General features: G+C 39.5%; 1 protein-coding gene across 2 annotated transcripts; it reads right to left on the bottom strand.

Annotated features, from left to right (window-relative positions):
* Window positions 1-6,847: 6,847 nt before the first annotated feature.
* LOC147171592 (uncharacterized) lies at window positions 6,848-11,312 on the bottom strand. 2 transcript variants are annotated; one of them, XM_086080837.1, is made up of 8 exons: window positions 11,101-11,312; window positions 9,830-10,162; window positions 9,452-9,581; window positions 9,293-9,393; window positions 9,039-9,219; window positions 7,811-7,894; window positions 7,631-7,729; window positions 6,848-7,547 (listed from the first exon to the last, which is right to left on the bottom strand). In XM_086080837.1, exons 1-8 carry the CDS (start codon window positions 11,247-11,249, stop codon window positions 7,236-7,238), a joined length of 1,389 nt encoding a protein of 462 aa, XP_085936963.1. In that variant the 5' UTR covers window positions 11,250-11,312; the 3' UTR covers window positions 6,848-7,235. The 2 variants fall into 2 exon arrangements, with proteins under 2 accessions (XP_085936963.1, XP_085936964.1); XM_086080838.1 differs by having other exon boundaries at window positions 9,830-10,159.
* Between the last annotated feature and the right edge of the window lie 754 nt (window positions 11,313-12,066).

Below are 12,066 nucleotides of genomic sequence, written 5' to 3'. Positions count from 1 at the left end.
GTGGCTGCTGTTCATTCAGTTTTGCTGGAGATCCAAAATGGCAAAAATAAAAATGATTTTTTTTTTATTACAAGCACATTTCAGCACTAACCTGAAATTCTAGTGGTTCAAGTAGAACATTTAAAGGACGCACACTGAAAACCAAGTTGTAATGCAATGTAATGTCACGTCCACTAATTTTTACGATACTGATAAATAGGCTGAAATGAAGAGAAGAAGTTTGCCAGCAACAAAAAAATATTCAAGACTTTTTTTTTAACAGCTAATTTAATAATCACACACGTGTAAGTAGATGAGAAATTTACTTGTACAGTCTCAAATGTTGGGGTCAAAGGTCAAAGTGAAATTCGTTACACTGGTTGATTTTTGTCGATTCCCCCCCTCCCCCGTTGTTAAGTTAAAAAAAAAAAAGCTAAAATTATGTGCCTGTAATTCATGTCCTTATTGTTGTAAGCTGGGACTTCAAAACAAATACATATTTTTTTAAATATTGATTAGCTTATTAATAAGTTATCCACATTTTATTCTGCCAAATATTGGGATTTGCATTTTTTCTTTAATTATTAATTGTTCACATATTATTTGTTAATTTTGTAATTTTATGATATTATTTTTCCTTACATATTTGCATTTAGATTTTATTTGTATTTATATATGCTTTATTATTTCCATATATATATATATATATATATATATATATATATATATATATATATATATATATATATATATATATATTACCTCATTGACATGAAAGAGTGGATAAAATAAAGACCTCCCCTCTAACAGAATCCTCCCTCCCTCTACAGCAAAAAAACACCCCCGACCACTTTTTTTTTTTGCATGTATATCAATGAAATAGAGCAGGAAAATCAAGGCCTTGCCTCTAAAAAACCACAGAAACAAATAAATGAAATAATAAAAACAATAAAGACCTCCCCTCTAACAGAATCCTCCCTCCATCTACAGCAAAAAAAAAGAAAAAAAACACCCCCGACCACTCATGTATTCAGTAGTTTAATTTCAAACCACACGAGCGAACTCACCTCCTTCGCGCCTCGCCTCCACCTTCCACGCCCGACGCTGTATATAAACACACTCCGCCCAGCAGCAGTGAACTGTAATGGAAGGCTGACCCGTGCCAAGAATAAGACAAGCTGATGGTGGGGTTTATGGCTTGACTGTGTTTGTTTAATACTGAGTCAGCGGGGTTCGCCACAACTTAGAAAAGTCACTATGCATGACCAACATATAGCCACATGAATGGGCGCACGCACGCACGCACACACGTCAAATGATTGCCTAAAAGGAAGTAGACTGACGCAACTTGGGTGCGGGGGGGGGGAGGTCAACGTTAAACATTTGTTGATAATAATATGTTATATGTGACCTTACAAGTCTAAACATGACATTCTGATGAATATGCTATGAAGCAAAATTCTGCCATTTTAATCCATCTCAGGGGGCGGCCATTTTGCCACTTGTTGTCCAGTAAAGTTACTCAAGGCTCAGGCAACGACCAATCACAGCTCAGCTTCAGAAAACAGGTGAGCTGTGATTGGGTGTTACCTAAAACCTGAGCAACTCTGATGTCATTTTTACTCAACAGCAAGTGGCAAATTATTATTTTTTGTTTTTGGTGCTTAACTGATATTCCACACTCTAAAAACAGTTGGGTCAAAAATAACCCAACTATGGGTAAACAAATGGACCAATCCTCTACTTGGGTTAATATAACCCAACTTTAGTGTAAAACAAGTAATAAATATAGGTTAGATCCTTTATTTGGATAAAAAAATTGGGTCATTTGGTATAAAACAACCCAGAAAGTTGGTTCAAATTAACCCATAAAGTGGATCTGCCCATTTTTGATCCATAATTGGGTTACTTTTGACCCAACTGTTTTTAATTATTAACCAGAATACCGTATTTAGACTACTGAGGCTGCATAGAACATATTATAGTTTTTTTTTTAAATTGGGGGGGGGGGGGGCATTGACTTCTCCTTTAAGGAAAGAAGACAAACTCATATCTTAAATAAATAAGTATACAAATTTTATGACATAATAAAAATCAAATGAATCCCGTTGCTTTTCTTTTTCTTTTTTGCCACAAACCTACATCAGCACACGCCCCCTGTCATGTCATCGACTGAGAAAGAAGTCCATTAAGTGTGATTTAGTGCCAGCGCTATGCGGCCGTCCTTTGTGCGCCGCTGACATTCCCTGAATGGAAATCACAATTTTCTCCCCCTCCTCCTCCATTTTTCCCTCTTCCAACACCATTCGGGGGGAGTGTGGATGTGGATTGAGTGGCTTCTGCTGTCACACGTCTGCATCTTTTGTGCAGAAAGCACGCCGTGTTTGTTTAGCCTCACACGCTGCCGCCGCCGCATAGCCAGGGTAGGGGGCAGGTGGTTTGTTTGTCACTTGAGCCCGGATGCAAATACAGTTTTATGAAAATGGTTCCTTGACTTCCGAGCGTCTCAACTTAAGAGTCATGTCACAAACACAGTTTTCAGAGTAAGAAGACTCAGTAAGCTGCAGTAAAACTGGTGTGCACAGTGTACTTTTCTATTACCCCGAGGTATTTTTTTTTTCTCAGCACAGCATCTTTGCAGCAGCTGCATCTGCACATTTAAAGAAGGGGGGGGGAAAAAAAAAAAAAAAAAAAAAGATTACTTTGCAGGGATTTGGAGATATTAAGCGGTCCACATGTTTGGCAGGGCACAAAGAGCATTACTGAGAGATAAAAGACAGGTGCTGCCATGAACGTTCAGCTTCCAAAAAGGATCAGAAGCATGCTCGGCCAAAGCGTTTATCATGCCATATTTTGCACAACTGCAAACATGCGGATAAAAAAAAAAAAAAAAACAAGCGTCCACTTGACCATCAGGTTATACTTATATACTTAGGATATACACATTGCAGATTTACCATAATCCAATTTATGTCTCGCCTGTCATAGTGTCTATTAGTGATGGCTTAATTATGATAGTTCTATTTTAGACCAGAAACAAATTAAAACAATTTCTTGAAACATTTGTCGTCTTCCATTTATTCTGTTAAGATTGAATTGAAAAAAATTAAATACTTTAGTCTTGCATGCAGCCATGCATGTTTTTTTTTTGTTTTTGTTTTTAAAGCGCTCTCTAAATAAAGTTGAAATGAGTTGCAAGAAAAGTATTTTAAAAAATGGTTTAAAAAAATACGACTTTGAAAAAAATACCAACATTATTCTTGTAAAATTACAAATCTTCTGTATAAAATGTTTTTCTTGAATTCTTTTGTTCCTCATTTAATCTCTTAAAAACTCGAAGAAATGTATAACTATTTAAAAAAAACAAAAAAAAAACTTGCCATTATTCCTGTAAAATTATATAACTGTTTTTTTCAAAAAATAAAAAAGAAATATATTTATCTTGCAAAATTACTAATAAATAAATAAAAAATCCTCACTTTTGTCACTTGTAAGATTACAACAATTTAAAAACATAAAAAAATCCCCTAACAATTATTTTAGTAAAATTCAAATTTTTCTGTAAAAAAAAGGGCTTCTTTATTCTAGTAGGATTAAGACTTTATCAAAAATATTTATCTGAAAACATTTTTTTCCCTCCATTTGTGCATTTATTCTCTTAAGTGACTGCAAACATAACTTCATTTTCATATTAAAACCATTTAAAATTTTGCTAAAACAAATAAAACACCTTTGACATTATTCTCATAAAATTATGACACTAATGTTTTGTACTTGTTTCCTTATCATTTATTCTGGCAAAGATATGACTTTGTTCATGTTATATTAGAACCATTAAAGAAAAAGTCAAGCGACATTATTCTCTACCCTGTTAATTGTCTTATGCGAGCACCAAAGGGAGGGGAAATAACGATTTAGCACGGACTTCAAGGAACGCTTCCATTAATGTCACGCGGCCCCTCCAGCCACATTAGATGAGGCATAACAATCTGCCACTTTATGGACCTTTGCTCCCCCCAGATGTCTGCCATGTTGCTAATTGCGTACATCTGCACGTGGCCTTTTTGATGTGCCGCACGTGTCCGCTGGCAGCGGTGGAAAAAGCGGCAAAAACACACCTTTAATGAACAAACACACAATATCAGAATATAAATAAAAGCTGTTGGGGGATTTTTATGATGTTTCCAAACGTCATTTGCACATTGAATTTAGTGCAGGTGCCGTGACAAACAAAACGGCAATTGGATGACACCATTAGCGGGGGTTAGCATCCATCAGCTAGCTTAACATAGTTCTAAATTATTGTCAGTGTTTATCAATACATGAACTATTATTAATTTTGAAGGCTGTTTGACTCAAAAAGTATTAGGTAGATATACTAATGCTAATCAGAATTATAATTAGAATAATCTTTTTTTAGCCAAGTATGTAAACAAACACAAGTCATTTCTCTCCAGTAGTATTAGCAGATGTTAGCTTCCCTTAGCTAGCCAAACTTAGGTCAAGATGTCCTGTTTCCTGCCCACATTCTCCACATATCTTCCAGGGATGTCAAAACAAAAACACTATTCATTATGAAAACAAAATAACGTAGGTAGGTCAGAGTCGGCAGATTTGCTAATGCTAATTGGAGGCACATTTTTAGTTAGCGCATCAAATTAAATTTGAGAAGCTGTGTTACGCAAACACAAACCTTTTGAGTACCTGTATGATGTTTACAAACCTTGTTTTCACATTAAATGCAGCATTCAACAAGGAAAACAGCCACTAAATGACCCCTCCTGGGAATGCTAGCTTTCCTGAACTAGCCTAGCTTAGCTTGGTAGGCTATATGAAGTTTCTCCACTATTTCCATCACATCTTTCATGGATGTCAAACCCAGAATAAATAGCAATTTTGAAGGCTCTCTGCCACAAAATGGCGGAGGTTGGTTTGCTAATGCTAGCTGAAGACGCGCTGTTACTTCGCGCAACACATTTACTTCAAAGACATTCCTGTTAATATACTGACACAAAACTTAATATCAGAATATTAATATAAAGACTTCAGGGATATTTAAACATTCAAATAGTTGCCATTCAGTAAACAAAAAGAAGTGGCCACTGAAAGCCATCCTTACTAATGTAGCTTAGATTAGCATTTCCACATTCGCCATGTATCTACTACAACAAGAAAGCAACCCCCCCCCCCCCCCCTTTGAAACGTCCTCTCCCTTCACGACAGTGACAGGAAGCTTCTCAACGTGGACAATGATGAAAATGCTCTCATTTGAAAAAAACATTTCATTTCAACATTTGGAGAAAAATGTCAAATCGCGAATGTAAATTTTTTTAAATAAAAATAAAAATGAAAAGAATGGCGGTTCATACGTCACGGCATATTTTAAAATCCTGCGCTTTATACGCTGGGGCAATATCAATGGATTATTTTGTCATTTCTAGCTTAAAAAAAAGAAGCTACATTATTTTTTTAGAAACATGCTGTATTAGTGCTTTTCATTCTCATGGCTTTGATGTGTTTAGGGAGGGGGGGGGGGTGGTTATCGCACAAAACAAATAAAAATAAGGTACGTACATTGCAAAATACAAAGTTATTTTTGTTGTTTTAAAGTACATTATTTCAACTGACCAGCAACAGAAGCATCTTTGCATGGATCCTGTCAATTTGCGGCCGTCTGAACATTCCTTTCAACCAAAGTCCCTGAGGCCCAAACACAATCATACAGCCCCCCCCCCCCCAGTCTAACATGGATGCAGTCGAATGGCATCTGTTTGCTTTCAACTACGACGACTAGACGAGAAGAAGTCCGGCAAACCTTCAGCGACGTAATTGAATTTGGTTTCAAAGCATTCAGGTCAAAAGGGCTGCATCGTTTATAATAATAACAAAAACGCTTCCGGCGTTCACCTCCATCCCCCAGTCTACCTTCATTATGCTCCTTGTGGCCCCTAGTTAAAAAAAAAAAATGACTTGGAAGGTCTTGAGTGGAAGGGGGGGGGGGAGCCTTAATTAATCGGAATGTGCAAAAGTATTGGGTATTATTAAAAATTGTTTATTATTATTCTAGCGAACAATATGCCCTTTGGGGGGCCTCAAAATGCCTGATGCCGAGAAGTCTATTTAAAATGTGCGTATTTCAGGGGCCCAACAAGTTTTATCGATCAACAAAAAATTGGATGGACATGTCTATCATAACAGGATGCAGAAAAAAAGTCTCACAAAGTCATGCCTAAAATTAAGCAAGAAGTCAGCCATTTTGGTTTGAGCAACCATTTTGGACCAATTCCAGGCTTCATACTTATTGTAGGAAAGTTAGAAAGAAAATCAGCCCCTGACAAGTTCCACCGATTGATACGAAATTGGGTGGAAATGTCTATCATAAAAGAGTCTCAAGGACCCGTGTCTGAAAATGGACATTTTTGGTTTCAAACAGCGATTTTAGACAATTGGTCCAGACCTTGTACTATTTAAAGAGGTTTGAAGTAAAATATCAGCCTCTGCCACCACTTCTGCGGGTCTTCATGAAATTGGGTTGACTTGTCTATCGCGACAGGATTTATGAAAAAAAAAATCTCAAGAACACATGGTCAAAATTGAACAGGAAGTCGGCCATGTTGGTTTGAAGCAACACATTCCAAGCCTTGGTCTTTGTAAGAAAGTTAGGGGAGAAAATGTATCTCCTGACAAGTTTTGCCAACTCAAATATGACGTACGTCTATTACAAAAGGATGCACGATAAAGTCTGGAGAACCCATGCCCGAAAAATTGAACAGGAAGTTGGCCATTTATAGTTTTAAGCAGCCATATTGGAGGAAGTCATAATTCACTTGAATGAGGCCCGATTATAAGCAGAAATCGGAGACAGATGCAACAAAAAATTACGTTTTTATTTATTTATTTATTTTACTCGTTATCTAATGTGGGCGAGTGATAGTGTAAAAAATTCCATTTAAAAATCATTTTAAGGATTCGCCGTGAAAAAGGCTACATATATGTATTTTTTATCCAAAGTAGTGCATCTCCCACTTCTCACATTTTTGCATGCTCAACTGTACAGACAAGTTCAGTATAGCAACTAACGGACTGGAAATCAAAGTTTGTACGATTTGGCAAAAAATAATACTGTGACGCACAGCTGCATGCTGATAACTAGTGGCGGGGCGCTCCCTTTGTGTCAGACCATTCACTTTCACTTTCACTTTCACTTTCACTTTCACAGCCTCAGGGAGTCTTCAAATAGCCTAACAATCTTTTTTTCAAATATTTGCCACCTTTCCTTCTAAGGTCCGATCGCTTTTTTTTTTCTTTCTTCCGGATATACGCAAGCGCCCGATGGTGGATGACAACTGCTGCGCCGACCTCTCACACAAGGAGCGGCGAGCGTCCGCTTCGCCGTCCGATTCGAGAGGCTCCGAGGAAACTTCGCTGGAGAATCCGCCGTTGAGGTCCGGCGAGGAGGCCCCGCTGGCGCGTTCGCCTTCCTTACCTCTGGCCAGACCCTCCAGGTGGGCTTGGAAGGTGGCGGTCTGCTGTTCCAGGGACAGGAAGCTCTCTTGCACCTTGTCAAACTGTAAATAGAGGGAGAAGCGTTTTCCAGAAGGTGACATCAATGGATTCACAAATAAATATTGACAAAAAAACAAACTTTCACCTGCTCCATGTTGGACTGAAGCAGCATTTCCGGCCACACTGACTCACTATTGCAGCTTGTGAGCGCGTTGCCTGCGTGGCTGTGACTCCACATCAACTCCTACAGGACAAGGCAGGACTGAGATGGAAAACGATCCCAGGAGAGACGGAGTTCCTCAGGGCTGGAGGAGATGATGTTTACCTGAAGGAGCTGTGTGCCGTCTTTCAGGAGAGCTTGGCAGTCGTCGAGTTGCTTCCTGTGGCGGCTCAAGACTGCAAATAAGGCCTTTGCAGATACATGAAATGTTAATGTCAGGCCTCAGCGGGATGTCACGATACTCCTTTAATAACAGGATGCATGAAAAAGTCTCAAAGAACGATGTCGTTTGGCCATTTTTGGTTCCAAGCTGCTGCTATGAGCAAATTCTACGCTTGTACATTGTAAGACATTTAGAAGGAAAAAAAACTACCAGACAACAGTTTCACCATTACATATGATATTTGGCGGACATGTTTGTCATAATAAGACTCACAGAAAAGCCCCCAAGGACCCTTGCCGGGAATTGAAAAGCAAGTCGGCCATTTTAGTTTGAAGCAGCCATTTTCGCTCAATTCCAGGACTTGTACTTTACATGAAGGCTAGAAAAAAAAATCAGCCCCCGACAACAGTTTCAACAATAGACATGAAATTTGGTGGGCTTGCAGATCATAACAGGACGCACAGAAAAGTCTCAAGGGCCCATGCCGGGAATTGAACAGCAAGTCGGCCATTTTGGTTTGAAGCAGCCATTTTGGGGTTATTCCTGGTCTTGTACTTTCCAAGAAGGCTAGAAAAAAAATCAGCCCCTGACAACAGTTTCACCAATAGACATAACATTTGTTGGATATGTATATCATAACAGGATGCACAAAAAAGTCTCAAAGACCAATGCCGGCAATTGAACAGCAAGTCGGCAATTTTGGTTTGAAGCAGCAATTTTCGCTCAATTCCAGGACTTGTACTTTACATGAAGGCTAGAAAAAAAAATCAGCCCCTGACAACAGTTTCACCAATAGACATAACATTTGGTGGACTTGCAGATCATAACAGGATGCACAAAAAAGTCTCAAAGACCAATGCCGGGAATTGAACAGCAAGTCGGCCGTTTTGGTTTGAAGCAGCCATTTTCACTTAATTCCAGGACTTGTACTTTACATGAAGGCTAGAAAAAAAATCAGCCCCTGACAACAGTTTCACCAATAGACATGAAATTTGGTGGACATGTATATCATCACAAGACGCACAAAAAAGTCTCAAGAACCAGTGATCAAAATCGAACAGAAAGTCAGCCATTTTAGTTAAAAGCATCGATTTTTGGCCAATTCCAAAAGTCAGACATGAACCAACTCGAGCCATCCAGACTACATCCTGTCCAGGTCATCTTGCCTACCTCGGCGTCCTGGTGGGCCGAGGTCAAGTCTTCCTCGTCTTGACCGCCCTCTCTGGTAAGCGTGACCCCAGTGTGGAGCTCCTCCAGCCGGCCCCAGCGGACCTCCACGCCCTCTTGCAGTTCCTTTACGCCAGCCTCAAACTCAGGCTGGACCAGGAGCAACCTCCTCACTGAGCTGCTCCTACACAATTAAGAGAAGCTTATTTACTGAGAAAACATCCACAGCAATTTATCACACGTCATTCCATACTTACCTTTTCCGCAGGTAGTCTCGAATGAGCGTCACTTTTTCAGTCAGCATGCAGTCCTGCTCCAGGGACTCCAGGTGAACACTCTCAAGTGTGTTGGACACAGACTGCAATGAGGAAAGTGAATGAAGTCCTCACATGCCGCCTGAGAAAATGAAGCCTCACCTCCAGCCTGGAGACAAGATCCTGCACATGAGGCCCACTGGGGTCCGCCAGGGGCTCCTGTAGGATGCTCAGTAGCAGGCTGTCAGCCAGGGCGAGACCCAGAGGAATAGGAACAACTGAACTTGTTGACCTGGAGACATGGGGGTCAAAGTATTTGGTGGAAGAAACACCAACATGGCATTAGCAGATACGTAGATATTATATTTTGTGCTGAGGCCAATTCCATCCCTCAATCACCAGGGGGCGGTATAAACCAATCATAATACACCAAGAAGAGTTTCACAACTCAATGACTCAACTGCAGCAATTTCTCACAGATTTTCACTATTTAGCTTGGCTGTACTAAAAAAATAAAAAAAAATAATAAATAATCCTCACCTCTCATTAGCCATCGTCTTGCTTTGAGCGACCACTCCCTCTCGCAAAACAGGAGCGGGGTCTCGTCCTGGGGGTGACCGCAAGTAGCATGGCAGCACATAAACACAGCCGCGCAGGATCCCCCACAGCAGGCACAGCAGTCCCCCTCGCAAACACACATCCTCCAGGGCCAGCGGTGCCCCCGTGTGGCAAACAGACCACACTGCAGCTGCCGACAGGAACGTACTGCATCCTGCGCCGGAGGAGAAGAACTTGTACCTTCGCTTCCTCCGCGTTTGTGCGTGTGATGAGGTTGGTGGCGTTTGAGGGTCGCGTGATGGTTGCTCTGAGCTGCTGCACACACGTAAAAACGTCCAGATTAAGCATGGGATGTAACAGTAAGTTTATTTATCAATAAAGATAAAAATGTCAATTGGTTAATAATAATAATGATCTAAACAGTTTATGAAATGATCAACACCGTTTTAAGCAGTATGTGGAGCTCAGTATTTTGCAAGTGTAAGATAGCAAATACAATTTATAACTTGCAAAGCAATACAGGACACATTAGGGCCTGATCGATTATCTGCCAGCAGATTTATTCGGCCTTTATAAGATTTGAAAATTGGCAAAAAAAATGTTGACATTCTTTTTTACAAACAATAACTTCATTTAGACATTCAAACACTCCCCACATAAAAATGTAAAAAAAATAAAATAAAATAAAAACATTAAAGGATTAAAAAAATTTTTTTTAGATAAATGGCAATTTTTTTGTTTTTTGTTAAGTACTAAAGGACGAAGTAATGGAAGATTTTTTTTTAATTCATTCAATCTTTTTGTTGTTGTTATTATTTGCCCATTTCATCTGTTATCGTAATTTTATTCTACCAAATATCGGAATCAGCATCAACCCTAGTACTTATAATAGGGCCTCACTATTCTCACTACTCCATCTATAGTGAGGAAAGGGCCAAAGAGATCAAGAGGGACAAACTATTTCTCAAGTCAACAATGACTGCATACCATTTATAATGTGCAATGTGGCAATGAATAAACCAGCGGAGCACTATTTGGCAAGCAAAATGCCACTCACAGTTGAAACAGAAAGCAGTTAGACGACACTTTAACGTTAATCACTGCACTACCACAATCTAATTGTTTATTTATATATTTAAATAATCTAAGTGCTGTTCATAGTACTTTGTGTGTAATGTGCTTCAAATAATAGTTTTGTGTTGAAGTGTTAACAGATTACCATCTTAACACACCAAGAATGTAACACATCTTACCTGTACGTCTTATCCACGCTCTCCTGGACAGGTTCTCCTTCCCACCCCCAGCGGCCGGCCCGATTCAGGGCCCGGTCCAGGGCCGCCCTGGCACCAGGCCGGCCCGGGCCCCCGTGACCTTCGGCAGTGCCGAGCGTCAGCCGAGGCATGTGCGGCGAGCTGACATGCTCTGAGAAAGTGTGGAAAAGTATTGGAGCGGCATTGCCGAGAAACTTTCGATTTACCTGCCGAGCTTGTAGAACAGGTACTTACCGTGAGATTGAGATTGACATGCCCCACCTCTGAAAGTGACGCAGCAACTTGAATCAAACTGAGCTATAATTAGCTCACATTACAACTACACATATTCACATAATATGTGTATACAAGTCGGCTCCTTTTCCAAGATTTCTGTACCATTGATATGCTAATTATTTTTTTGTATATCACTCCATACACTTTCTTTAAACGCATTTAAACTTTCCCAGCACTTTTAAACACATTGCAAACATTCGTGTACCTGCACATATAAAAAATACAAATAAATTAGATACGTGGCTTTATACTCGTGTATTTTTGAGGGAATCTATAGTATTCTACAACAAAAAATCTCAAATGATACTTTAAAAATAGTGTTTGGGCGCCATCTTGGGGCCATGGAACCATGCTAAACTAAGGGGAGGAGCTTCATTTAGTCAGGCTGTAACTACAGCTGCACAATTATGGCCAAAATGATCATCACGATTATTCATAATACTATGGAAAACACCTGCAATTTAATTGTGCTACTTTTCAGCAACCAATATTTTCTGTGCAAAATGAAACTTTGGAAAATGTACAAGAAAAAAATCACACATTAAAACAAAAATACCAGAGAATTTAAAAATGGCTAACTGGGTGAACTCACTTGTTATTTAGGCAGCTTAATTGAGCCTTTAGCATGCAATCGCCCCCTGGTGGTTGGCTGACTTGGAGCCTTCATTTTAA

The sequence above is a fragment of the Leptonotus elevatus genome, chromosome 7 (genome assembly GCF_054856555.1).
Source record: "Leptonotus elevatus isolate MCC_2025b chromosome 7, RoL_Lele_1.0, whole genome shotgun sequence".
Classification (NCBI taxonomy): Eukaryota; Metazoa; Chordata; class Actinopteri; order Syngnathiformes; family Syngnathidae; genus Leptonotus; species Leptonotus elevatus.
This window is presented reverse-complemented; position numbering and strand designations above follow the sequence as displayed.